This window comes from Pristiophorus japonicus, chromosome 1 (genome assembly GCF_044704955.1).
Source record: "Pristiophorus japonicus isolate sPriJap1 chromosome 1, sPriJap1.hap1, whole genome shotgun sequence".
NCBI lineage: Eukaryota > Metazoa > Chordata > Chondrichthyes > Pristiophoridae > Pristiophorus > Pristiophorus japonicus.
In genome coordinates this window covers 6,882,495-6,909,472 of record NC_091977.1, presented here as the reverse complement: position 1 = coordinate 6,909,472, position 26,978 = coordinate 6,882,495, and the positions used below count along the sequence as shown (strand labels likewise).

Here is a 26,978-nt window from a genome sequence, read left to right as displayed (position 1 = left end):
CTATCATGCTTTTCACGACCACCGGACGTCTCAAAGCGCTTTACAGCCAATGAAGTACTTTTTATTTTGCAGTGCAGTCACTTTTGTAATGTGGGAAACGCAGCAGCCAAATTTGCGCACAGCAAACTCCCACAAACAGATAATCTGTTTTAGTGATGTTGATTGAGAGATAAATATTGGCTCCAGGACAGCTGTAAGAGGTGGTCCCGGGGGTCAGGTTCACCTCTGACCTACATGAGCGGTTCGAATCGCTCCCACTCCCTTGGGTTCTCGACTCTAGGTTTATCTGGGAGATGTGATAAAGTGCAAAGGACAACTGGTTTGGTGCAAAAGAACTTTGATTTTATTACAGACAAGAAAATACAATGTCAAACTTATAATCACTCTAATAAAGAACAATACATTACACATTCAAAGGGGGTTACAGTAAAAATTACACCTCCCAGCTCCCAATACCTAATCCTAGCTAGGTTAGATTCCAGGGCGGGCAGGGACTATGCTTACCAATCCTATCTGGTCAGTTAGCGATAGTTCGCGATTTTGGGGTTCGTTGAATTCTGTAGGTTCTGCTTGCCGCACCCCGAACGTCGGAGAAGACTTCTTGCTGCGCAATCTTCAGTTGGGTTGAGTCCGCTGATGCAGTAAGGCATGTTTTGGATCTATGGGGTAAGTACCCGGTTTTCTTCATTAGAAATAGGTTCAAAGTCTCTTTAGGTAACTTTTTCACCTGTTGGTAGTCAGGCCTTAGATTGTAGAGTGGGAACTTTCCATTCTTCGGTTTCTTCCTGTTGGAGTTTTGTTTTGAGTTTGGTCGATCGTGGTGGGTTTTCGGTGATACCACGTTGGCTGTGGTTGGTTGCTGCCGCGATGGTGATGTTCTTCCTTCCTTCAGGACTTCAGGACTTCGAGGCTGGAGAAGTTAGTTTACAACTGTCGCGTTGGTTTCTCTCCCTTCTGATGACATACTCTCGGTTGTATGGCAAAGCGTGTCATACCCTCTGTTAAAACAGGGGGCCAGTTATACGGTTTGAGCTGTCCTAATCTTCGCGCCAAATTAGTTCAGAATTCTTTGTTTAAATTTGGCGGGCTTGACTTTTCTTTGTAATATTTTAGCGGGCTCATTAAAAGTTAATATGTCTTGGGTGGGTTGCATTTCTAAATCTGTTTTCTGATGGAAGTAATAGCTTGGTAATCACAATGTCCTTTTGTGCTTGGTTTTTCGCATACAGGCTGTAGTGGGCCCTTTTGTTCTTATTCATGTTGAAGATGGCTTTTCTCAGTTTGGTTTGATGTCTGGCCATCTCTGAGTTATTGTATTAATGTAAATGTCTCCTGTGGAGAAGGGTTTTCAAATGTCCATTCCTCCAGACAAGTTAACTTAGTCTCACCACCCAGATAGTTCCAATAATCAAGTGGGCTTTTTTAGTTTCTTAGGCCCGCCCACAGGCTTGACTTTGTCTTTTAAAAGTTCAAAATTCGATTAAAGTTCGTAGTTTCTTCCACAAGCACTTTGGGATTTCAAACTTTTCGGTAGATAGTCCCAAATTAAATTTCCTTTTGAATGAGCCCAAACACTAGGGAGGGGAGCGGGGAGGGGGGGTGGCGCGGGGTGTTCTCCGTGAATTTTGATCTTTCAGTCCCCCCTGTTGGCACTCCACACTCTTGAGTGTCAATCAAGGTAAGCAAAATTCCTGCTCCCGAGAGTCAACCTTCCCTGTATTTACACTAGCTAAACATTAACGTGCATCCCCCGTTGAAATGCAATGCAATTCATAGGCGAATACAATCACTATAATTCGGTTACAGCATGGAGGGGCTACAATGCCCCTCCTTTACTCGGTTTTCACAGTAAAATAACGGCATGCTGTCAAACACAACTTTAAGTAAAGTAAAAATAAAGGTACATAGTCAAAACACATTCTCAAGTAACATAAAGGTCTATTTTAAGTTCACTCTTACCACACTCGAGATTTTGCGGTTTAGAGCAGGTAAAATCAACACAATTTAAACATGGCAGTGTGGTGTCACCCCTCCCTGCGCGATTCCAAAGTTCGGCCAAGGAGCGTATAGCACCCTTTGGTACCTGACCTGACGGCCTCTGCGTTTCACTCGGCAAGTGAGACACCATAAGTAAAGAATAATCGCGAGTTGAAGTGTGGGAAGCGATTCGGATCCAGACTGGGACTTCTATATTTCTGTAAAGGTCCCACCAAGGTGGAATGGTGATCTCGAGAATCTTTTTCCCTATCTCAATGGTTTTCTGTTCTAAAGTATAGAAGTGTTTCTGTGAGATAATTACAACTTTTAGCAGAGCGGTAAGATGTTGGGGTAGAGGGGGAATTGCATAGCCAATATGTACAACATAATCCTGCAGGTTTGTAATGTTTTCCTTCACAGTGAGGTGAACAGTGGAGGGGGTTCAGGAATGGGGACAATAGTTCCTGGGCCACTTGAACTGATGCCTCAGGTTTGAAGCAGAAACTGCTGTCACTTACCGGACACCAGAAGTGTCCATGTTGGTAGTGGGGTGCACTGGTGGTGACACATTATGTCCCACCCCTATGTATGTTACCTGTGGAGGGACCTGGTCTTGTGCCAGTACCTCCACGGTGCAGTTAATAGGCTGTGCACAAGCAGCTTTAAACCCACACTGTGACTTTGAATGGGCACTCAAGTACTGGGGACACAGTAATATGTGTGCACCCTGGCTCCGGCACCTGGAGAGGTCAGTACCCGTTACAGCGTGCTCCCACTTTATGACATAGGGTGGGACAGCTGCGAAACGAATGTGTGCACCTCCCTGAATAACTCCAATGTTCTCCACCCGGTCTACCGGTGCAGGTCGGGCTGTCCCACCCATGACCAGCATCCTTAATACTATCCCCATAATGGTGTGGTTAGATTTCCCACAGTCTACAGGGACAGGGTCGGCTTCAGAGGCTAGGCGGAGCTGGCACGGGCTTAGTGAATCGCTGTACGGGTGGAGGGCTGCGAGGTGCTTGTTCCTGATCCAAGAGGGGACTACACCTTGTTTTAAATCCTCCAGGTTGTTGCGACCCTCGCCCAATAACCATACAGTACGCACACCTCGTTCTGTGCAGCCTGGTCAGAAGCGTTTCTATCCTCCCGTCTGAGTGCATTCACTGTCTGTGCATGTTTTTCCAGCTCAGCCACAATTTCTTTCAAATGGACAGTCATAGCCTGGTCCTCGTGTCGTTCTGAACCTACTACGGTATTCTCTTGTTTCAGGATTTTCCTCAATTGGGTCTTTAAACCGTTTATCAGTGTTTGTAATTCTATGTCATCTAAGCTATTTATTACAGAGGATGCTGTATTGTAGGTAGTGAAAATATCGTTTATGATTCCCCTTCTAGGTCTCCCCGAGCCCATGGTGTCCCTAGCGTTTAGGGTGTATAGGTCTGCTTTGTCTACATTTCCAACGTCTAACTCATAAAATTTCTTGAACATGTCTCGAAGTAGGGCCTGGTATAGCAGCTCTGTTTCCTTCGGGCACCATGCAGTACCTCGGTAAGATTTAATATTACTGAAGCTACCGCCTGGTATAACACCTTTCGGTCAGTACCAATACAAATCCGTTTCCAGGTCCCTTGGTGCTGGTAGAACACCTTTCTATTACTGTGTGTATTGGTGGGGCTGTGGACAGGGTTTCTTAATACGTGCTCTTAGTTCGGTGGTGTTAATTGGGAGTGGGGAGTGTGGGACCGTGCACCGTGTAGGCTAGAATCCCACCCCATCCCTTCCCTTCCCCTTCATCTTGCCATTGCCTGGCGAAGGTGATCGATATGCCTGCGGGACAATACTCTCTGATCCCCACATGCAAATGTAAATTCCTTGTTCGGATTCCCACCATTTGTCCCAACACACTTTTACTCCTCCCCGTGTCCCCGTGATGGTGCGGTACGTATCATTACCGAGTCCTTCCCAGTCCGATTCCTGGTCCCATGCGTCCTTGCTGAGTTTTCTGAGCCACCACCAACTTCCCAGGGGAATGTTCCCTTTGCAAGTCAAACACACACGCTTTCCCTCTAACACTGACTCGGGCAGCGATGATCCGTATCCAGGGGCATGGAACTGAGGCCTCCCCGTAGGTAAAACCTTCCTGGCTGGAGTAGCGGGTAGAGTTAGATTCCAGCCACCCTGGCCATCTTCCCTCGTGGGCGTAAACGGCGAGTTCTTCCACGTCTCGGGGGCTACCCCCGGCGGTTACAATCGGTGCTCTCCCTCCTGAACACCCGTAAATGAGGGATTCTTCCACGTCTCCTCGGTCGCTGCTGCTCATCCCTATCAGGGCAAGCAGGAACAGGATCCTTCTCATGCTGCTCTCTCTCCTGTAGGGGCACATAAAACAGATTGTCTAGCCCTGAGAAAGCTGTCTGGCTTGACAAAGGTGACCGAGTTCTAATTTGGGCTCATAGTCTTTAATTGACTGGCTGTCTTATTCAGTTCCTTGTGGACTGATGTCTGCTTTTAACTTTATCTCACAGCCGTTTTGCTTGTTATCTCACCGGTGCTTCCTTTAACAGTTATACCGGTAGGTTCTTCCTACTCCCGGGTATTACCCGGTCTGAGCTTCTTTTAATAGCTGCACAGGTAGATTCTTTTCCTTACCCCAGCTTCTAATACATATACAACTTATCATTACACATAATCTTACACTAATCTAAACATACTTAAATTCATATAGTACTATATTTTTACATCTGCCACCTGTCTCCGGGTAGCCAGGTTAATTCCTGCCTTCTTTCTTTCTTCTTCTCCCGCTGGGTGTCCAGCGAGGTTGGTAATAGGTCGGTCTGCACCGCAGGACCCGGTGTGTCCTGACCGGAGGTGGGTTTTAGTCCCACACTGTCGGGGGAACGTCCCTCCGGTGCTGCAGCACACCGCTCCTTTGGGGGTGGCTGCCTGGTTCGTTTCTTCCCCTGGGGGTTCTGCCTGGTCGAGGGCTACGGGCTGGGGGCTCCCACTTGGTGGCTGGTCCACCGTTATCTCTTCTGAGGGTCCCTTATTGCCCGAGGCTACCGGCTGGGTGTCCCTGCTCGCGGGCCGGTCTCTGACCTTAGGTGCCCTTTTGCGGCTGGTCCCTCTCCCGGGGCTGAACCATCCAAATGGTGTCGTTGGCCATGGTGTGCGGGGAGTCCTTCTTAAGGCTCTGGCTACTGGGGGTGCGTCCGAGTCCCAAATGATTGGGGAGGACAGCCCCTCCAGTAACACAGTCCACCGCCCCTCTAGGTACAGTCTGTGGGTCTGCCACGTCCCCTGTGGGATCTCCACAGTCGGGGGCTGCTGGCTGGGGGTCCCTGTCTTTAGCACGGTTTACAGGTTTTGGCCTTCCCTTACGTTTAGCTGCTGTCCTTGGGTTGAAAAGTTTGCACTGATTTATGTGGAACCACTTTGTACGGCGGGGCAATTTTATGTCATAGACCATGTGGCTTGCCTTGTCGACAATGTGGTACGGTCCCATGTACAGTGCCTCAAAGACCCCTACTCTAGCGTAGTTCCTCACCATAACCTGGTCCCCTATCTCCCACTCATGGTGTGTGCGGGGCTCTAGCAGCAGTCGGTTGCTCCGATGTTGTTTTTCCATGTTGTTAGCAGCCTGCCAGTGAATCTGTTTAAGGTGTTCAAACAGATTCCTGACAAAGCTGTCCCGGTTCACTTCCCTAAGCTGACCTTCCGTGAGTACCGGGGCTCACACATGGGTGGGGGTTCCCATGGCTCTGCCGGTCATGAGCTCGTACGGGGAGTACCCCGTGCTCTTTGACTGGCTGGCCCGGATCCCCATGAGGACCAATGGTAGGACCTCTACCCACCCTTTGGGTGAGTCCCCTGACTCTTTGCGCAGACTTTCTTTGATGGTGCGGTTTAAACGCTCCACAGGCCCGGATGACTGCGGGTTGTGGGCGACATCCCATTTCCATTTGATGCCGAGCACCTTAAGGATCTCCTGCATCACCTGCCCGGTGAGGTGACTCCCTTGGTCGGACTCCACGTATTGTGGTAGTCCCCGTCGAGAGAACAGTTCCCTGACCAGGATCCTGGCTGTTCCCAGGGTAGTGGCTGTTCGGCATTTGGTGAACACATCCACCAATACTAGGCAGTACTTGTAACCTCCCCGTGCAGTGGGTAGGGGCCTGATGTAATCGATTTGGATTGACTGCCAGGGTCCCTCTACCTCCTGATATGTCCCATAGACACCTTTCTTTTCTGGGGGTCAGGGTAGTTGGTCGCGCACACCAGACAGCTAGCACAGAACTCGCGGACGTCTTCCCTGAGTCCTGGCCACCACCCTGCCTGTTCCACTCGTTGCCAAGTGGTCTCAGGTCCGGGGTGTCCTGCTCCTGGACCCCCGTGGGCCAGCTGGAGGAATTCTCTCTGGTGCTGTTGTGGTACTACCCATTGTTCCCCCCTGAACAGCATGCCTTCTTTAATGGCAATTGCTGCGGTGCCGTACGGGCCGTCTATCCTTTCCCCTTTAGCTAGCGTGTTCAGGACAGTTTTGAGGACGGGGTCTTGGGTCTGAACCATTTTTAGGTCCGGGGGCAAAGCTATCCCTGCCTTTCCTGCCGTCCCCATCCTGCCCCTGACTGCTGCGATAGGTCCTGGGTTGTACGGATCCCAGAGCTTGCCCGTGCGGGCCCCTTGCTTGGCTAACATATCAGCCTGCTGGTTTCCCTCACTACGGAGTTCAATGATGGAATATGTAGATATTCCCTTCCTCCCCTATGGCTTTCATGATCTTTTCCAGTCGGGGCTTAATTGCCAGGGGTCTCCCGTCTGTGGATGTGTATCTCTGTTCATGAATTGCTTGTGAACATACTGTCCGAGCAAATCGTGTATGGGTAGGGAATTCTTCGGGGTGTGTGACTACGTACACCATCGCAGACAGTTCAGCGTGCTGGGTGCTCATAGTACTGGGGAGTTTAATCACCAGGGCAATACCTGCCTCGGGGTCATAAACTCCGCAGCCTGTGAGTCGTTCACCCACAGATACCGTGCTTGAACCGTCCACATAGATCTCTCGGCCTGTGGGGTGTAACCCAGCCCGAAAGCCTATGTCAATTTCCCATACCCCTTCTACGGAACACCAGTGGGCTGTCCCTGGATAAATCATGTTGGCTGTGAGTCTTGGCTCGCAGAGACCCTTTACCCTTAGGTCCATTTGAGAGAGGAGCAGGGTCCAGCGAGCAATGCGGGCACTGCTCACTGTCCCGTCCAGGAACATTTGGGTGGGGGTATGGTGGGTAAGGAGTGTGATAGGGGGCCCCCCTGTGAAGATCAGTGATCTTTTCACAGCCCAGTGAGTGGCTAGGAGGTGCCTCTCACAGTTGGAGTATCCCTTCTCCACGTCCGTGAGTATCCTGGAGGAGTAGACCACTGGTCTCAGCCGGCCGTGCAGCTCTTGGAGCAGGACTGCGCTCAGGCTGTCCCCACTGGCTGCGACCTCCAGGAAAAACTCCTTACCCCCATCGATGGCCCCTAGAGCTGGCGCGGTCTAGAGGTCTTTCTTGAGTTGTATAAATGCTGCCTCGCAACCTTTGTCCCATTCCCACTCCACTCCCTGTGTAGGAGTCGGAGCAGAGGGGCTGCGGTGGCTGCATAATCCTCAGTGAGATCTCTGCAATACCCGGTTAGCCCTAGAAAAGATCTTACTCCTGTTACTGTGTTGGGGGCGGGTAACTTCTGCACTGCTTCCCTTCTAGCTTTGTCAATGGCTCTTTCCCCAGCGCGCACAGCCAGTCCCAGGAATTTTACTTCCTTCAGGCCGATCTGTGCCTTCTTGGGGTTTACTTTAAATCCCTCTTCTTTCAGTAGCTCCAGCAGCTCAGCCAGCAGTGGGCCATGCTCCTCCCCCTGATCGGTGAACAGGAGCAGGTCATCCACATACTGCACCAACTGCTGGGGTCTGCTGAAACTCTTTAACCAGTTGGCCATACACTGATGGAAAATACTGGGGCTGTTGTGGAAGCCCTGAGGGAGACAGTTCCAAGTGTATTGCTGTCCTTTACGGGTAAAAGCAAACTTGTACTGATCTTAACTTCTTAAAGGTATGGACCAGAGCTATAGGAGCAGGGAGGTCTTACTGCAGTTGTACAGGGCCTTAGTGAGGCCTCACCTAGAATATTGTGTTCAGTTTTGGTCTCCTAATCTGAGGAAGGACGTTCTTGCAATTGAGAGAATGCAGCGATGGTTCACCAGACTGATTCCAGGGATGGCAGGACTGACATATGAGGAGAGACTGGATCAATTGGGCCTTTATTCACTGGAGTTTAGAAGGATTGTAAAGTCTTGTTCCCTCAGTACAGATTCACACGAGGCATGTAGTGAAGTCAAGGTCACTCTGGACCTGCACCTTTATTTCACAGCCCTGGAATGCTGCACTTGCCTGAGACCTGTGCTTATATACCTGTCTCTTGCAAGTGCACCCCTGGTGGTAAGGTATGCTGGTGGTTACAGGTCATATCTTATTACAGTCATGTATAGCATGTTAGGATACAGTTATATATAATAATGTAAGATACATGACATCACCCTCCCCCGAGGTCTCATTGTCTTTATAAGTTCAGTCTCTCAGGTGATCTACGCTCTCGCGTGGAGTGTCTGAGTTGTGGTTCAGTTGTTTGCCTTGGTGTCTGTTTTTCTTTGGGTGTGGTTGCTGATATCTCGCCTGGGCTGTCTGTTTCGATTGGTGTGAGTGTTGTTGACTCGTCTGGGCTGTCTGTTGGGATTGCCCTTTCCTCAGGTTGTTCCCTCTGTCTGTCCACCAGGTGTGGTGTGAGTTCCACATTGTAGTCTGCCTCTGGTTCCGCAGTGTTGTTGATAAATCTGCTTTTGACTTGGTCTACATGCCCCCGGCAGGTTTTGCCATTGTCCATTTGTACTACCAGTAGCCTGTTTCCTTCCTTGCCCATTACTGTCCCTGCAAGCCATTTGAGACCCCTGCCATAGCTTAGTGCAAACACTTTGTCCCCTATCTCATTCCATCTCCCCCTCGAATTTCTGTCATGGTACTCAGTCAGCTTATGGCGCTTTGCCTCAACGATTTCGTGCATGTCTGGGAAGATTAATGAGAGCCTTGTTTTTAAATTTAAATTTCATCAACAGTTGCGCGGGGGGGATCCCAGTCAGTGAGTGCGGACGAGATCTCTATGCCAGCAGCAGTCACGACAGGCGACCCTGCAACGTGGGAGCTTGGATTTTAAGCATGCCTTGTTTAATGATTTGCACTGCTCTCTCCGCCTGGCCGTTGGAGGCCGTCTTGAACGGTGCCGTGTTGACGTGATTTATGCCGTGGTCGATTATAAAGTCTTGGAATTCTGCGCTGGTGAAGCACGGACCATTGTCACTGACCAATATGTCAGGGATTCCGTGCGTTGCAAACATGGTTGCGAGGCTCTCCACAGTGGTGGAGGTTGTGCTCGAGTTTAAAATGGTGCATTCGATCCACTTAGAAAATGCATCTACAACTACGAGGAACATTTTGCTCATGAATGGGCCCGCATAGTCTATGTGCACCCGCGACCACGGTTTGGTAGGCCAGAGCCAGGGGCTCAGTGGAGCCTCCCTGGGGGCATTGCTGAGTTGGGCACAAATGATGCACCTTCGGACGCAGAGCTCCAAGTCCGCGTCAATACCAGGCCACCAGACGTGGGATCTGGCTATGGCCTTCATGAGAACGATCCCCGGGTGCTCGTGGTGGAGCTCCCGGAAAATTCCTCTCTGCCTCGCAGAGGCATGACTACTCGGCTGCCCCACATCAGGCAATCTGCTTGTAGTGATAGCTCATGCATGCGCCTGTGAAAGGGTTTTAATTCCTCGGGGCAGGCATCGTGAGCCTCTGCCCAGTCACCGGTTAGGACACATCTTTTTACTAAGGATAACGTGGGGTCGCTGGCCGTCCAGGCTCTGATTTGGCGAGCCGTCATGGGCAAACCTGTGGACTCAAAGGCATTGATTGCCATGACTATCTCACAGTCCTGTTCGTCAGACCCTTCCGTGGTCGCCAGGGGTAGCCTGCTGAGCGCGTCGGCACAGTTGTCTGTGCCTGGTCTGCGCCTTATGGTATAGTCGTAGGACGCCAGCATGAGTGCCCAATGTTGAATTTGCGCCGAAGCGTTGCTGTTTATTGCCTTGCTCTCGGAGAGGAGGGACGTGAGGGGCTTGTGGTCGGTTTCTAACGCGAACTTGGCCCCGAAAAGGTATTGGTGCATCTTTTTGACACCGTACACGCACGCGAGCGCCTCCTTCTCTACCATTCCGTATCCGCGCTCCGCCCGCAAAAATAACCTGTAGGCATAAGCTATGGGTTGTAATTTGCCCGCACTATTGACATGTTGCAAAACGCACCCGACCCCATACGCTAACGCATCGCATGTGAGAACTAGCTATGTACCTGGGTCAAAGAAAGTCAAAACACTGTTGGAACACAGAAGGTTGTGTGCCTTATTGAAGGCGTGTTCCTGGGCGTCCCCCCAAAACCAATCGCACCCCTTCCTGAGTAGCACGTGGAGAGGCTCCAGCAGCGTGCTTAAGTTCTACATAAAGTTCCCAAAATAATTGAGTAGCCCGAGAAAGGCGCGCAGTTCTGAGACATCCCGGGGCCTGGGTGTCAGGCGAATTGCTTCTGTTTTGGACTCTGTTGGGTGGATTCCATCAGCGGCAATCCTTCTGCCCAAAAATTCAACCTCGGGTGCGAGAAACAGGTACTTGGATTTCTTGACTCGTAGACCTACCTGATCCAACCGCTTTAGTACTTCCTCCAAATTACGGAGATGGGAGTCGGTGTCCCTGCCCGTGATAAGTATGTCGTCTTGAAATACAACCGTCCCCGGGATGGACTTGAGCGGACTCTCCATGTTGCGCTGGAATATGGCAGCTGCCGACCTGATGCCAAATGGGCATCGATTGTACATAAAAAGGCCTCAATGTATGTTGATGGTGGTGAGTAGCTTGGATTCCTCGGTCAATTCTTGCGTCATATACGCAGATGTGAGGTCTAATTTTGAGAAAAGTTTACCTCCAGCCAATGTGGCAAATAAGTCCTCCGCTCTGGGAAGCGGGTACTGGTCCTGTAGGGAGACTCTGTTTATGGTAGATTTGTAGTCCCCACAGATTCTTACGGATCCATCAGGCTTCATGACTGGGATGATGGGACTTGCCCAGTCGCTAAATTCCACAGGTGATATAATGCCTTCCCGCAGAAGCCTGTCTAGTTCGTGTTCAATCTTTTCCCTCATCACATAGGGTACAGCTCTGGCATCCTGTGAGATGTAGATTTTGACTTTGGCCCCTTTGAAAGTGCCCACACCTGGCTGAAAGAGATATTCAAATCGCTTTATAACTGTTGAGCAGGAGGTCCGTTCCTCTAATGACATGGCATGGACATCATCCCATTTCCAGTTTAGTTTTGCCAGCCAGCTTCTCCCCAGCAGTGCTGGGGGTTCTCCGGGGACAATCCACAGGGGAAGTCGGTTCACTGTCCCTTTGTGTGTGACAGAGAGCATGGCGCTGCCGAGGACTGGTACGATTTCTTTGGTATAGGTCCTTAGTTTGGTGTCGACCCTTGTGAGTTTTGGTCTGTCTCTTTTATGTGGCCACAGTTGTTCAAATTGTTGAGCGCCCCTGAGAGATTGACTCGTTCCTGTATCCAGCTCCATGTTGACAGATATCCCGATGAGTAGGACCCTCATCTTTATACGAGGCGCACTGTCGTAGGAGCAGCGGCCATTGATCGTGTTGACCCTCTGTACATCGGTGTCCCGGGTACTGTCCCCACCGTCTTCTGGTCCGCTTTCCAACCCATCCGATTCGTATACCAGCCGAGCTGCCATTTTTTTGCACATGTGGGCCAAATGCCCTGTATATTCACAATTTCTGCAATCGGCCTGCTGAAATCGACATCCCCTTGATGAGTGCCTACCCCCACACCTCCAGCACAGACCTGTTCCATTGTTCAAAGTGTTCCCAAAGAATGAGCTGCGTCTGGCTGATCTCTCTTGAGCTTCTCTCAGTTTGTAGTTGATTGCTCGCATTGTGGGTTGATGAGGTGTGAACGGCCGTTTTTGTGGCTCTTGATGGCTTCTGTTGCCACTGCCTTCTGTCGAAAGCCTGTTCTGCCGGTTTTGTCTGTGTGGGGGGGTAGCAGCTTTTCTAATGCTGTGAACTCCTTGTTCCATTATTTCGTTAGTTGTCGTACCTGCATTGTAAATCAACCTCGTTTCTTCTTCCCCTCCCAAGAATGTCTGTGCAACCAGTGCTGCTGCCTCTCAGGTCAGGTTCTTGGTCTCTATGAGCTTTCGGAATATGCCTGCATGGCCTATTCCTTCAATGAAAAAGTCTCTCAGCATTTCTCTCCTCAGTTCATCGGAGAACTCACATAAACTAGCCAACCTCTGAAGTTCCGCCACGAAGTCGGGTATGCTCTGGCCCACACAGCGTCTGTAGTTGTCGAACCTGTGTCTGGCCATGTGTAGGCTGCTCGCTGGCTTCAGGTGGTCTCTTACCAGTGTGCTCAATTCTTCAAACGACTTGCTTGCTGGTTTCTCAGGTGCCAACAGATCCTTCATTAAAGCGTATGTTTTCAAGTCACAGCTGGTCAAGAGATGGGCTCTTCTCTTGTCTGCCGTATTGTCGCCTAACCAGTCTTTGGTTACAAAGCTTTGCTGGAGCCTTTCTATAAAGTCCTCCCAATTGTCTCCCGCATTGTACTTTTCATCTGATCCGTTGTTCGCCATTCTGTGGATTCTGTAATCCCGTAATCCGTCGCCACTGTAAAGTCCTGTCCCCTCAGTACAGATTCACACGAGGCATGTAGTGAAGTCAAGGTCACTCTGGACCTGCACCTTTATTTCACAGCTCTGGAATGCTGCACTGCCTGAGACCTGTGCTTATATACCTGTCTCTTGCAAGTGCACCCCCGGGGTAAGGTATGCTGGTGGTTACAGGTCATATCTTATTACAGTCATGTGTAGCATGTTGGGATACAGTTATATATAATAATGTAAGATACATGACAAGGATGAGAGGGGATCTCATAGAAACGTATAAGGTTCTGACGGGACTGAACAGGTTAGATGCAGGACGAATGTTCCCGATGTTGGGAAAGTCCAGAACCAGGGGACATAGTCTTAGGATAAGGGATAGGCCATATAGGACTGAGATGAGGAGAAACTCAGAGAGTTGTAAACCTGTGGAATTCCCTGCTGCAGAGAGTTGTTAATGCCAGTTCATTGGATATATTGAAGAGGGAGTTAGATATGGCCCTTACGGCTCAAGGGATCAAGAGGTATGGAGAGAAAGCGGGAAAGGGGTACTGAGGGAGTGATCAGCCATGATCTTATTGAATGGCGGTGCAGACTTGAAGGGCCGAATGGCCTACTCCTGCACCTATGGTCTATGTTTCTATGTTTCAGAACCCATTGGAAATATCCAGCACCGTGAAGGTGGTCGCAGAGGCTGGGATACTTCCAATGAGGTCAGCGACAGCAGCAACAGTGGGTGCACAGGCGGGGATGTTACGGTTGAGTACTCGATAGTCCACCGTGGCTCTCCAGGAGTTGTCCGGTTTCTTAACCGGCCAAAGTGGAGAGTTCACATGGGTCGCTATTGGTCTCAATACCCCCTGTTTAACCAGCGAACCCAAGGCTGTTTCCATGTCTGCCTCTGCCTCCCTGGGGAAGTTGTACTGTTTCCGTGGTCGGGTCATGGGGTCCCCATCTATGCTAACCTCGACCCCGTTTATTCTCCCACAGTCGTGTTTGTGAGTAGCAAAAGCTGCAAGGTTTTTCCTCACATACTTTTGATATTCTATCGGAGTGTCACTGATAGTGATTCAAGGTGGTAACCCTTTGGCTTCATGGTGCATACCGTCCCTTTTCCCTGTTTTCCCAGGATAACCATCACCTCACTCTCCTGTCCCGTACAGACTGACCCCCAAAGACAGTGGTTTCTTAAATCCACTAGGATCCCGTGGCCTAGGATGAAGTCAGCCCCCAGGATCCCTCTCCCATCCTGCTCCCACTTCAAAAAGACACAAGTCCACTTAGTGTGGAGTGTACCTAAATGAATGGAGAGTGGAAAGGAGAATGCGCCAGCCTGTTCAGTGCCTGTGAAACCCACCAAGCTGTAGGGGACCCCGTTAGATAGAGGTGAGGCGGCCGGGTTAGCTGCATAGACAAGGGTGCTTGAGGTACCGGTGTCCAGCAGGTAAGTCCCTTTCACCTTTTCCACTTCCATCTGTACGGTCAGTCTCCCCCACGCATCATACTGGAGGGTACACAGGTGGACGGGCTGTGCCTGACCTAGTCACGGTTTTGGTTGGGAGGGGGCAGATGGGATCTCGGTACCGGTGGCAGTGGCTACCTTCCCAGGGCCATCTAACATGGCTCGGAGCGCAGTTAAATAGGTCTCTAACGAGTGGGGAGGGACTGGCTTATCTGTCTCAGTCTTTTGGGCAGGGGCGGAGAATTCTTTCCTGCGCTATTCTTCCAAGGATTTTTACAATCCTTTCTCCAGTGCCCACTCTTTCCGCACCTGAAGCAGGTACGTTTTGTATCGGAGGGGTTGCCTCTCCTCGTGGCACCATTCCCTCTTATCTTAGATAAGTCGGATTTCGTGAACCCTTCCCTTTTGTGGGCGCTCTTCTGTCCCTCTGCTGTTTCTGTAAGCTAGGGTCAGTTGCCTGACCACTCCCTGTTCTGTGGTTTGGGGATCTCTGGGGTAGAACCAGGCCTCAGCCTTGGTTCTTATTCTGGGTAAACTGTCTTCGGAGCCAGTGTGCTAACTCGTCCGGGTTTAAGTGATCTCTGTCTATGTCCCCACTACAGGCGCTTTTGTACACAGGCCACAGTCGGTCTGTGAAAGCCTGTGGGGTTTCTCCTGTGAGCTGCACCGTTTTCTCTACTCTAGAGAAGGGACTCCCGTCATTGCAGCCCATAGTTTCTAAAATGACCTTTTGGACGGCAGCAAGTGTTCTCCGTCTCCTTTTGCTCTCAGTAGAGAGGGACTGGTACACTTTGCTGTCTAGGGATAGGAGAAACATCTTTGCCATTTCTGCATCATCGCACCCATTAATATCCCCGGCCTGTTCCACCTCCACAAAGTGAACCGAGGGGTCTCCCTTTGGAGTTAGCTTTCCCAGGTGGCTTATCATAGCCCTCAGCTGGTGGGGAGTGTGGGGGAACACAAACTGACTTTCCAGGGGCCCTGGACCCCCGTTAAGGGTGGGCGGGCCAAACCTCTGTTGCCGGACCGGGCACATTGGCCCTGGTTCTGGCTCTCCCTGTTCTGGCTTGCCTCCCTCTCCTCCCTGTGGCCAAGCTGAGCCGAAACTCGGTGCTACAGGTGGTGGTGGTTCACTATCTCTGTCCGCCCCGCCTCCTGCTGGTGAACCGGTGTAGTCACCGGTGCCACAGGTAGTGACCGGGTAGTTTCCTCCTTCTCTTCCAGGTTTACCTGGGGCATACCCGGGCTTATTAGGCATACCAAGCCTTTTGCCTTGGACAGAGCAAGGTTTAAACTTTTAATTTGTTGCTGGCAGGGACCGTGGTCTCCCGATTCAAACCCATCAGTGCTAGCTACTTTATACGCTGCCTGCACATCTTTTAATCTTTCCTGGAGCTCTTTTACTTGTAGGGTGAGGCGAGTGCTTTCCTCCCTCAGTGACTTTTCATTACTTTTGGCCTCGGTAACCTTACATTGAAAATAGTCCTGACTGTTTTTAAACCTTTCCATTATCTGGGTCCTTTCCTGTTTTAGCTTACGGAGTTCTCCCGATAATCTTTCTTCTGACATAGCCCTTTCCTGGTAGTTCTCTGCGCATTCCCACAACTCTGCCTGTAGTGTCTCACTGGTTTTATCCAGGAGTTGGACCTGTCGCTGTAGACAGACCAACCAAATTGCCTTCTCTACTGCTTCTTTGTGATCTTTGCTTGTTGTCCAATGGGCTGCAGCGTCAGCTGGACGCTCAGCGTGCAATAGACTAAGCACTCATTCCTTAGTTACATTGACCTTCTTATACACACAGGAGGAAATCCTCTCTTCCATCTTGGTTCTTTGCCCCAAACCAGCACTCTCTGCATCACACCCCGTGTACCAGAGTCCTGCCGTGGTCGCCATTTTGTAAGGGTTGGTCCCGGGGGTCAGGTTCACCTCTGACCTATTTGAGCGGTCCGAATCGCTCCCACTCCCTTGGGTTCTAGACTCTGGGTTTATTTGGGAGATGTGATAAAGTGCAAAGGACAACTGGTTTGATGCAAAACAACTTTGATTTTATTGCAGACAAGAAAATACAATGTCAGACTTATAATCACTCTAACAAAAAACAATATATTACACATTCAAAGGGAGTTACAGTAAAAATTACACCTCCCACCTCCCAATAGCTAATCGTAACTAGGTTAGATTCCAGGGCAGGCAGGGACTATGCTTACCAATCCTTTCTGGTCAGTTAGCGGTAGTTCGCGATTTCGGGATTCGTTGAATTTTGTAGGTTCTGCTTGCCGCACCCCGAACGTCGGAGAAGACTTCTTACTGCGCAATCTTCAGTTGGGTTGAGTCCGCTGATGCGGTAAGGCGCGTTTTGGATCTATGGGGTAAGTACCCGGTTTTCTTCGTTAGAAATAGGTTCAAAGTCTCTTTAGGTAATTTTTTCACCTGTTGGTAGTCAGGCCTTAGATTGTAGAGTGGGAACTTTCGATTCTTCAGTTCCTTCCAGTTGGAGTTTTGTATTGAGTTTGGTTGATCGTGGTGGGTTTTCGGTGATACCACGTTGGTTGTGGTCGGTTGCTGCCGCAATGATGATGTTCTTCCTTCCTTCAGGACTTCAGGACTTCGAGGCTGGAGAAGTTAGTTTACAACTGTTGCGTTGGTTTCTCTCCCTTCTGATGACGTACTCTCAGTTGTATGGCAACGCGTCTCATACCCTCTTTTAAAACAGGGGGCCAGTTATACGGTTTGAGCTGTCCTAATCTTCGCGCTAAATCAGTTCAGAATTCTTTGTTTAAATTTGGCGGGCTTGACTTTTCTTTGTAATATTTTAGCGGGCTCATTAAAAGTTAATATGTCTTGGGTGGGTTGCATTTCTAAATCTATTTCCTGATGGAAATAATAGCTTGGCAATCACAATGTCCTTTTGTACTTGGTTTTTCACATACAGGCTGTAGTGGGCCCTTTGTTCTTATTCATGTTGAAGATGGCTTTTCTCAGTTTGGTTTGATGGCTGGCCATCTCTGAGTTATTGTTTAAATGTAAATGTCTCCTGTGGAGAAGGGTTTTCGAGTGTCCATTCCTCCAGACAATTTAATTTAGTCCCAACACCCAGACAGTTCCAATAATCAAGTAGGCTTCCTTAGTTCCTTAGGCCCGCCCACAGGCTTGAATTTTTTTTGTAAAAGTCCAAAATTCGATTAAAGTTCGTAGTTTCTTCCATAAGCACTTTAGGATTTCAAACTTTCCGGTAGATAATCCCAAATTAAATTTCCTTTTGAATGAGCCCAAACACTGGGGCATGGGTTCTCCGTGAATTTTGACCTTTCACAGCGGGGAGAACTCGCCTGCTTTTCTTCAAAATAGTGCCGTAGGATTTTTTTGCAACTATCTGAGAGAGCAGACAGAGCCTCATTTTCATATCCCATCTGAAAGACGGCACCTCCGATAGTGCAGCGCTCCCTCAGTACTGCCCCTCCGACACTCCCTCAGTACTGCCCCTCCGACAGTGCAGCACTCCCTCAGTACTGCCCCTCCGACAGTGCAGCACTCCCTCAGTACTGCCCCTCCTACAGTGCAGCACTTCCTCAGTACTGCCCCTCCGACAGTGCAACGTTCCCTCAGTACTGCCCCTCCGACAGTGCGGCACTCCCTCAGTACTGTCCCTTCGACAGTGCAGCGCCCCCTCAGTACTGCCCCTCGGACAGTGCAGCACTTCCTCAGTACTGTCCCTTCAACAGTGCAGCGCTCCCTCAGTACTGCTCTTCCGACAGTGCAGCACTCCCTCAGTACTGCACCTCCGACAGTGCAGCGCTCCCTCAGTACTGACCCGCCAACAGTGTGGCACTCCCTCAGTACTGCCCCTCCGACAGTGCAGCACTCCCTCAGTACTGCCCCTCCGACAGTGCAGCGCTCCCTCAGTACTGCCCCTCCGACAGTGCAGCGCTCCCTCAGTACTGCCCCTCCGACAGTGCAGCACGCCCTCAGTACTGCACCTCCGACAGTGCAGCGCTCCCTCAGTACTGACCCGCCAACAGTGTGGCACTCCCTCAGTACTTCACTGTGAGTGTCAGCCTAAATTTATGTGCTCATGTCCCTGGAGTGGGACTTTAACCCACGACCTTCTAACTCAGGCCAGAGTGCTGCTCACTGAGCTATGGCTGAGGGCTCTCACATGGACCGGGGAAAGACCCTGACTGACAGATTTGTTTCTCACTCAGGTGACCAATGTGGAAGATGATGTGACCGACGAGTTCTATAAGGATGCCGCGGACTACAGCAAGAGCGTATCCACGCAATCACACACCTACGAAGACCGCGGAAGCTCCTGGGGCATCCCAGTCTTCTTCGGGAGCAAGTCATCGAGTAAAAGAAATCGGAAATCGAGCTTCAATGAGGTCATCAAGACATCGAGGGAGAAGGTAACATTACTGTATACCAGCAGGGGGGAGCTTCAACCCTGATGGGACAGTGTAGAGGGAGCTTTACTCTGTATCTAACCCGTGCTGTATCTGTCTTGGGAGTGTGTGATGGGACAGTGTAGAGGGAGCTTTACTCTGTATCTAACCCGTGCTGTATCTGTCTTGGGAGTGTGTGATGGGACAGTGTAGAGGGAGCTTTACTCTGTAGCTAACCCGTGCTGTACCTGCCCTGGGAGTGTTTGATGGGACAGTGTCGAGGGAGCTTTACTCTGTATCTAACCCGTGCTGTACCTGTCTTAGGAGTGTGTGATGGGACAGTGTAGAGAGAGCTTTACTCTGTATCTAACCCCGTGCTGTACCTGCCCCGGGACTGTTTGATGGGACAGTGTAGAGGGAGCTTTACTCTGTCTAACCCATGCTGTACCTGCCCTGGGGGTGTTTAATGAGACAGTGTAGAGGGAGCTTTACTCTGTATCTAACCCATGCTGTACCTGCCCTGGGAGTGTTTGATGGGACAGTGTAGAGGGAGCTTTACTCTGTATCTAACCCCGTGCTGTACCTGCCCTGGGAATGTTTGATGGGACAGTGTAGAGGGAACTTTACTCTGTATCTAACCTGTGCTGTACCTACCCTGGGAGTGTTTGATGGGACAGTGTAGAGGGAGCTTTACTCTGTATCTAACCTGTGCTGTACCTGCCCTGGGAATGTTTGATGGGACAGTGTAGAGGGAACTTTACTCTGTATCTAACCTGTGCTGTACCTACCCTGGGAGTGTTTGATGGGACAGTGTAGAGGGAGCTTTACTCTGTATCTAACCCATTGTACCTGCCCTGGGAGTGTTTGATGGGACAGTGTAGAGGGTGCTTTACTCTGTATCTAACCTGTGCTGTACCTTCCCTGTGAGTGTGTTTGATGGGACAGTGTCAATATGATGCATGTTGCAGATATGGTGGTCAGTGATGGACCTTGCCAAGTTGCTGGTTCAGGAGGTTATAGCTCTCTCTCGGTTCTGTCCAGGACTCAGCGTATGTCCGAGTTCACAAGTCGATTGCGGTGTCACAGTTCACGATGAAGGAAAGCGACCTTCATGCCTCCGAAACCTTCCTGCAAGCTGTGAGCAGCCTGCCCGTGGAGTATAATTACGCCCTGTACAGCCGCATATTCCAGGATTACGGCACTCACTACTTCACCTCTGGGAAGACAGGCGGTGTTTACGATCTGCTGTATCAGTACGACAGGAAGGAGATTCGCAGCTCAGGTACACACTCACAGGGGCCTGGGTCAGTGGGCTATAGGGTGTGGGGAGGAAGCAGTGGGTTATGGGGGGAGGGGGCAGTGGGTTATAGGGTGGGGGGGGGGCAGTGGGTTATAGGGGGGAGGGGGCAGCGGGTTATAGGGTGGTGGGGGGGCAGTGGGTCATAGGGTGGGGGTGGGGGGCAGTGGGTTATAGGGTGGGGTTAGGGGGTAAGTGGGTTATAGGGGGAGGGGGCAGTGGGTTATAGGGTGGGGGGAGGGGTCAGTGGCTTATAGGGTGGGGAGGGGGCAGTGGATTATAGAATGGGGGTAGGGGGTCTGTGGGTTATCGGGTGGGGAGGGGGTCAGTGGCTTATAGGGTGGGGGAGGGGTCAGTGGCTTATAGGGTGGGGAGGGGGCAGTGGATTATAGGGTGTGGGTAGGGGGTCTGTGCGTTATAGGGTGGGGAGGGGGTCAGTGGGTTATTGGGTGGGGGAGGGGCAGTGGGTTATAGGGTGGGGGAGGGGGCAGTGGGTTATTGGGTGGGGGAGGGGCAGTGGGTTATAGGGTGGGGGAGGGGGCAGTGGGTTATTGGGTGGGGGAGGGGCAGTGGGTTATAGGGTGGGGAGGGGTCTGTGGGTTATTGGGTGGGGGAGGGGGCAGTGGGTTATTGGTTGGGGGAGGGGTCTGTGGGTTATTGGGTGGGGGAGGGGTCTGTGGGTTATTGGGTGGGGGAGGGGCAGTGGGTTATTGGGTGGTGGAGGGGGCAGTGGGTTATAGGGTGGGGGTAGGAGGTCTGTGGGTTTTAGGGTTGGGGAGGGGGCAGTGGGTTATAGGGTGGGGGAGGGGGCAGTGGGTTATAGGGTGGAGGAGGGGGCAGTGGGTTAAGGGGGAGGGGGCAGTGGGTTAAGGGAGAGGGGGCAGTGGGTTAAGGGGGAGGGGGCAGTGGGTTATGGGGTGGGGAGGGGGATATGAGTTATAGGGTGAGGGAGGGGGCAGTGGGTTATGGGGGGAGGGGGCAGTGGGTTATAGTGTGGGGGAGGGGGCAGTGGGTTATAGCGTGGGGGAGGGGGATATGTGTTATAGGGTGGGGGAGGGGGCAGTGGGTTAAGGGGAAGGGGGCAGTGGGTTAAGGGGGGAGGGGGCAATGGGTTATAGGGTGGGGGGAGGGGTCTATGGGTTATTGGGTGGGGAAGGGGGCAATGAGTTATAGGGTGGGGAGGGGGCTGTGGGTTATAGGGTGGGGAGAGGGGTCTGTGGGTTATTGGGTGGGGAAGGGGGCAATGAGTTATAGGGTGGGGAGGGGTCTGTGGGTTATTGGGTGGGGGAGGGGGCAGTGGGTTATAGGGTGGGGAGGGGGCTGTGGGTTATTGGGTGTGGGAGGGGCAGTGGGTTATAAGGTGAGGAGGGGTCACCGGGTTATAGGGTGGGGAGGGGGCTGTGGGTTATTGGGTGGGAGAGGGGGCAGTGGGTTATAGGGTGGGGGAGGGGGCAGTGGGTTATAGGGTGGGGGGGCAGTGGGTTATAGGGTGGGGAGGGGCAGTGGGTTATTGGGTGGGGGAGGGGGCAGTGGGTTATAGGGTGGGTGAGGGGGCAGTGGGTTATAGGGTGGGGGAGGGGGCAGTGGGTTAAGGGGGAGGGGGCAGTGGGTTAAGTAGGGAGGGGGCAGTGGGTTATGGGGAGGGGGAGGGGAATATGTGTTATAGGGTGGGGGAGGGGGCAATAGGGGGGAGGGGGCAGTGGGTTATAGGGTGTGGGGAGGGGGCAGTGGGTTATAGTGTGGGGGAGGGGGCAGTGGGTTATAGCGTGGGGGAGGGGGATATGTGTTATAGGGTGGGGGCAGTGCATTATAGGGTGTGGGGTGGGAGCAGTGGGTTATAGGGGGGAGGGGGCAGTGGGTTATTGGGTGGGGGGAGGGGGCACTGGGTTATAGGGTGGGGGAGGGGGCAGTGGGTTATAGGTTGGGGGAGGGGGCAGTGGGTTATAGGGTGGGGGAGGGGGCAGTGTGTTAAGGGGGAGTGGGCAGTGGGTTATGGGGTGGGGGAGGGGGCAGTGGGTTATAGGGTGGGGGAGGGGGCAGTGTGTTAAGGGGGGAGGGGGCAGTGGGTTTTGGGGTGGGGAGAGGGAGCACTGGGTTATAGGGTGGGGAAGGGGTCAGTGGGTTACAGGTTGGGGGAGGGGGCAGTGGGTTATAGGGTGGGGGGAGGGAGCACTGGGTTATAGGGTGGGGGAGGGGTCAGTGGGTTATAGGGTGGGGGTGGGGCAGTGGGTTATGGGGTGGGGGGAGGGAGCACTGGGTTATAGGGTGGGGGAGGGGGCAGTGGGTTATAGGATGGGGTTGGGGCAGTGGGTTATAGGGTGGGGGGAGGGAGCACTGGGTTATAGGGTGGGGGAGGGGTCAGTGGGTTATAGGGTGGGGGTGGGGCAGTGGGTTATGGGGTGGGGGGAGGGAGCACTGGGTTATAGGGTGGGGGAGGGGGCAGTGGGTTATAGGATGGGGTTGGGGCAGTGGGTTATAGGGTGGGGAGGGGGCAGTGGGTTATAGGGGGAGCGGCAGTGAGTTATAGGGTGGGGGAGGGGCAGTGGGTTATAGGGTGGGGGAGAGATCAGTGAGTTATAGGGTGGGGGGAGGGGCAGTGGTTTATAGGGTGTGGGGAGGGGGCAGTGGGTTACAGGGTGGGGGATGGGGCAGTGGGTTATCGGGTGGGGGAGGGGCAGTGGTTATAGGGTGGGGGATGGGGCAGTGGGTTATAGGGTGGGGGAGAGATCAGTGGGTTATAGGTGGGGGAGGGGCAGTGGGTTATAGGGTGGGGGAGGGGCAGTGGTTATAGGGTGGGGGATGGGGCAGTGGGTTATAGGGTGGGGGAGAGATCAGTGGGTTATAGGGTGGGGGAGGGGCAGTGGGTTATAGGGTGGTGGAGAGATCAGTGGGTTATAGGGTGGGGAGGGGACAGTGGGTTATAGGGGGAGCGGCAGTGAGTTATAGGGTGGGGGAGGGGCAGTGGGTTATAAGGTGGGGGAGGGGCAGTGGTTTATAGGGTGTGGGGAGGGGGCAGTGGGTTATAGGGTGGGGGAGAGGGCAGTGGGTTATAGGGTGGGGGATGGGGCAGTGGGTTATAGGGTGGGGAGAGATCAGTGGGTTATAGGGTGGGGGGAGGGGCAGTGGTTTATAGGGTGTGGGGAGTAGGCAGTGGGTTATAGGGTGGGGGAGGGGCAGTGGGTTATAGGGTGGGGGAGGGGGCAGTGGGTTATTGGGTAGGGGGAGGGGGCAGTAGGTTATAGGGTGGGGGAGGGGGCAGTAGGTTATAGCATGGGGGGAGGGGGCAGTGGGTGGGGGTTAGGGCTGGGGATTGAGGTTGGTGGGTTATAGGTTGGGGGGTGTATGCGGGACAGTAGATTGATGCAATTTATGGTGGGTGTGAGGGAGGGGTTGTTGAGTGAGATGGGGTGAGGGTGTGGTAGATTGAGGCTATTTAGAGATGAACCTCCCTAGCCCTGAACTTGCACCTTCTCCAGTTTCTCTCCTAACTCCCCTCATGACCTCTCTGAGCACATGTTGTCCCATAGACCCACTTCCTGCTCCCCTGACTCTATTCCCACCAAACTTGCCTTTCTAGCTCCCATGTTAGCCGACATTGTTAATGGTTCACTCTCCTCAGCTACCCTCCCATTCATCATCCCTTTCCTCAATAAACCAACCCTTGACCTCCCTGTCCTTGGAAACTGTTGCCCCGATCGCCAACCTCCCTTTCCTCTCCAAAGTCCTTGAACGTGTTGTCGATTCCCAAATCGATACCCTTCTTTCTCGGAACTCCACATTTGAAACTCTCCGATAGTATTCCACCCCTCCCACAGTGCCGAAAATGGCTCTTATCAAAGTCACAAATGACATCCTGTGCGACTATGACTGTGGTAAACTATCCCTCCTCGTCCTTCCCGACCTGCCTGCAGACTTTGATACAATAGACTACACCAATCCTTCCCGAACGCCTCGCCTCCATTGTCCACCAAAAAGCTTGGTCAAAGAGGTAGTTCTAAGGGGCGTTTTAAAGGAGGAAAGAGAGGCAGAGAGGTTTAGGGAGGGAGTTCCAGAGCTTAGTGCCTAGGCAACAGAAGGCATGGCCCAATTTTAATCTCTCCCTGTCAATCCCAGACTCTCCCTATATCTCACTGTCTCTCCCTGTCTGCCTGCTCTCCCTATATCTCACTGTCTCTCCCTGTCTCCCTACTCTCCCTATGTCTCACTGTCTCTCCCTGTCAATCCCAGACTTTCCCTATATCTCACTGTCTCTCCCTGTCTCCCTACTCTCCCTACATCTCACTGTCTCTCCCTGTCTCCCTACTCTCCCGATATCTCACTGTCTCTCCCTGTCTCCCTACTCTCCCTATGTCTCACTGTCTCTCCCTGTCAATCCCAGACTCTCCCGATATCTCACTGTCTCTCCCTGTCAATCCCAGACTCTCCCCATCTCTCAACCCTCTCTCTGCTACTCAATGCTCTACCCTTTTCTCTCCCCCCTCCCAATCTCTCCCCCTCCCGTCCCTCTCTCTCTCTCTTGTTCGAGGGCTGCTGTTGTCTACCTGAGGTGACCAGGCCATGTCACACAGTTCGGGATCCGGCCATGTATCATGTAACATTCCCTCTCCACAGGCCTCACGCAATCGCAGATGTCGGAATGTGTAAAGAGTGAGACGGTTACTCGCGTGTTCTTTATCCCGTTCAGAAAAACGAACACAAGGTGTCAAACAAGCAGCATGACCATCAAGACAAAAGGTATGGGACAAACGGCACGTGTCAGCTGTGGCTCAGTGGGCAGCACTCTTGCCTCTGGGTCAGGAGGTTGTAGGTCCGAGTCCAGAGACATGAGCACATACATCTAGGCTGATACTCCCGGTGCAGTACTGAGGGAGCGCTGCACTGTCAGAGGGGCAGTACTGAGGGAGCGCCGTACTGTTGGAGGGCCTGTACTGAGGGAGTGCTGCACTGTCGGAGGGGCAATACTGAGGGAGCGCTGCACTGTCGGAGGGGCAATACTGAGGGAGCGCTGCACTGTCGGAGGGGCAGTACTGAGGGAGTGCCGCACTGTCGGAGGGGCAGTACTGAGGAGATGCCGTATTTTGGATGAGACGTTAAACTGAGGCCCCGTCTGCCGTCTGAGGTGGATGTAAACGATCCCTTGGCACTGTAGAAGAGCGGGGTAATTCTCCTCGGTGTCCTGTCCAATATATATCTGTCAACCAACTTCACTAAAACAGATTATCTAGTCATGATTACATTGCTGTTTGTGGGAGCTTGCTGTGTGCAAATTGGTTGCCGCGTTTTCTATATGACAGCAGTGATTACACTCCAGAAGTACTTCATTGGCTGTACTTGAAGTGCCGTAACTGACAGGGCTATGGACGCAGAGCTGGAAAGTGGGATTAGGCTGGGTAGCTGTTTGTCGGCTGGCGCAGACACGATGGGCCGAATGGCCTCTTTCTATAGGGTGGGTGGGACCGAAGCCTGCCTGATGCTGGGCCTGTACCCACTGGGGCCTGTGATTTGTCTTATGCCCAGGTTCGATTCTGGAAGCTGCGGAGAAGTCGGTGTCGATGGTACGGGGAGGGCGGGCAGAGTTTGCCGCTGCCCTTGCCTGGCAGAAGGACAAATCCTTCCCCGCGGAGCATAAGTACAAGCAATGGGTGGCTTCCATTACCGACAACCCCACCGTCCTGGACTTCAAGGTGAGAAATTCCCACCTCTGCTGCTCTCCCATCTGACCCCAGCCCTGACTGTTCACCTGGGACTGTGACCTTCGCCCTCCTGACCCCAGCCCCGATTGTTCACCTGGGACTGTGACCTTCGCCCTCCTGACCCCAGCCCCGACTGTTCACCTGGGCCTGTGACCATCGCCCTCTTGACCCCAGCCCCGACTGTTCACCTGGGACTGTGACCTTCGCCCTCCTGACCCCAGCCCCGACTGTTCACCCGGGACTGTGACCTTCGCCCTCCTGACTCCAGCTCGACTGTTCACCTGGGACTGTGACCTTCGCCCTTCTGACCCCAGCCCCGACTGTTCACCTGGGATGATGACCTTCGCCCTCCTGACCCCAGCCCCGACCCTTCCCCTGGTACCATGATCTTCGCCCTCCTGACCCCAGCCCCGACTGTTCACCTAAGACCATGACCTTCGCCCTCCTGACCCCAGCCCCGACTGTTCACCTGGGACCATGACCTTCGCCCTCCTGACCCCAGCCCCGACCCTTCCCTGGGACCATGACCTTCGCCCTCCTGACCCCAGCCCCGACCCTTCCCCTGGGACCATGACCTTCGCCCTCCTGACCCCAGCCCCGACCCTTCCCCTGGGACCATGACCTTCGCCCTCCTGACCCCAACCCCGACCCTTTCCCTGGGACCATGACCTTCGCTCTCCTGACCCCGCTCCCCGACTGTTCCCCTGAGACCATGACCTTCGCCCTCCTGACCCCGCTCCCCGACTGTTCCCCTGAGACCATGACCTTCGCCCTCCTGACCCCAACCCCGACCCTTCCCCTGGGACCATGACCTTCGCCCTCCTGACCCCGCTCCCCGACTGTTCCCCTGGGACTGTGACCTTCACCCTCCTGACCCCAGCCACGACTGTTCATCTGGGCCTGTGATGTTCGCCCTGCTGACCAAGCTCAGTATTCACGAGGGACTGTGATACCGTCTGTGATAAATTGAAATCCTTTACAAAGGAGCTGGACAGATGGGGTGGGCTGTGGCCTGGAGACGATAGGGACAGGGAGAGCTCGAGATGAACAAAAGAACATAAGAACATAAGAATTAGGAACAGGAGTAGGCCATCTAGCCCCTCGAGCCTGCTCCGCCATTCAACAAGATCATGGCTGATCTGGCCGTGGACTCAGCTCCACTTACCCGCCCGCTCCACATAACCCTTAATTCCCTTATTGGTTAAAAATCTATCTATCTGTGATTTGAATACATTCAATGAGCTAGCCTCAACTGCTTCCTTGGGCAGAGAATTCCACAGATTCACAACCCTCTGGGAGAAGAAATTCCTTCTCAACTCGGTTTTAAATTGGCTCTCCCGTATTTTGAGGCTGTGCCCCCTAGTTCTA

At 52.6% G+C, this 26,978-nt stretch overlaps 1 protein-coding gene across 1 annotated transcript in view; it reads left to right on the top strand.

Moving 5' to 3' along the window:
• Window positions 1-26,978, top strand: part of LOC139262032 (complement component C6-like) — a 121,116-nt gene that overhangs the window by 26,432 nt on the left and 67,706 nt on the right. The window contains 4 exon segments of the mRNA XM_070877195.1: window positions 18,444-18,644; window positions 19,662-19,902; window positions 24,529-24,651; window positions 25,435-25,601. Coding sequence (XP_070733296.1) covers window positions 18,444-18,644; window positions 19,662-19,902; window positions 24,529-24,651; window positions 25,435-25,601 — 732 coding nt within the window.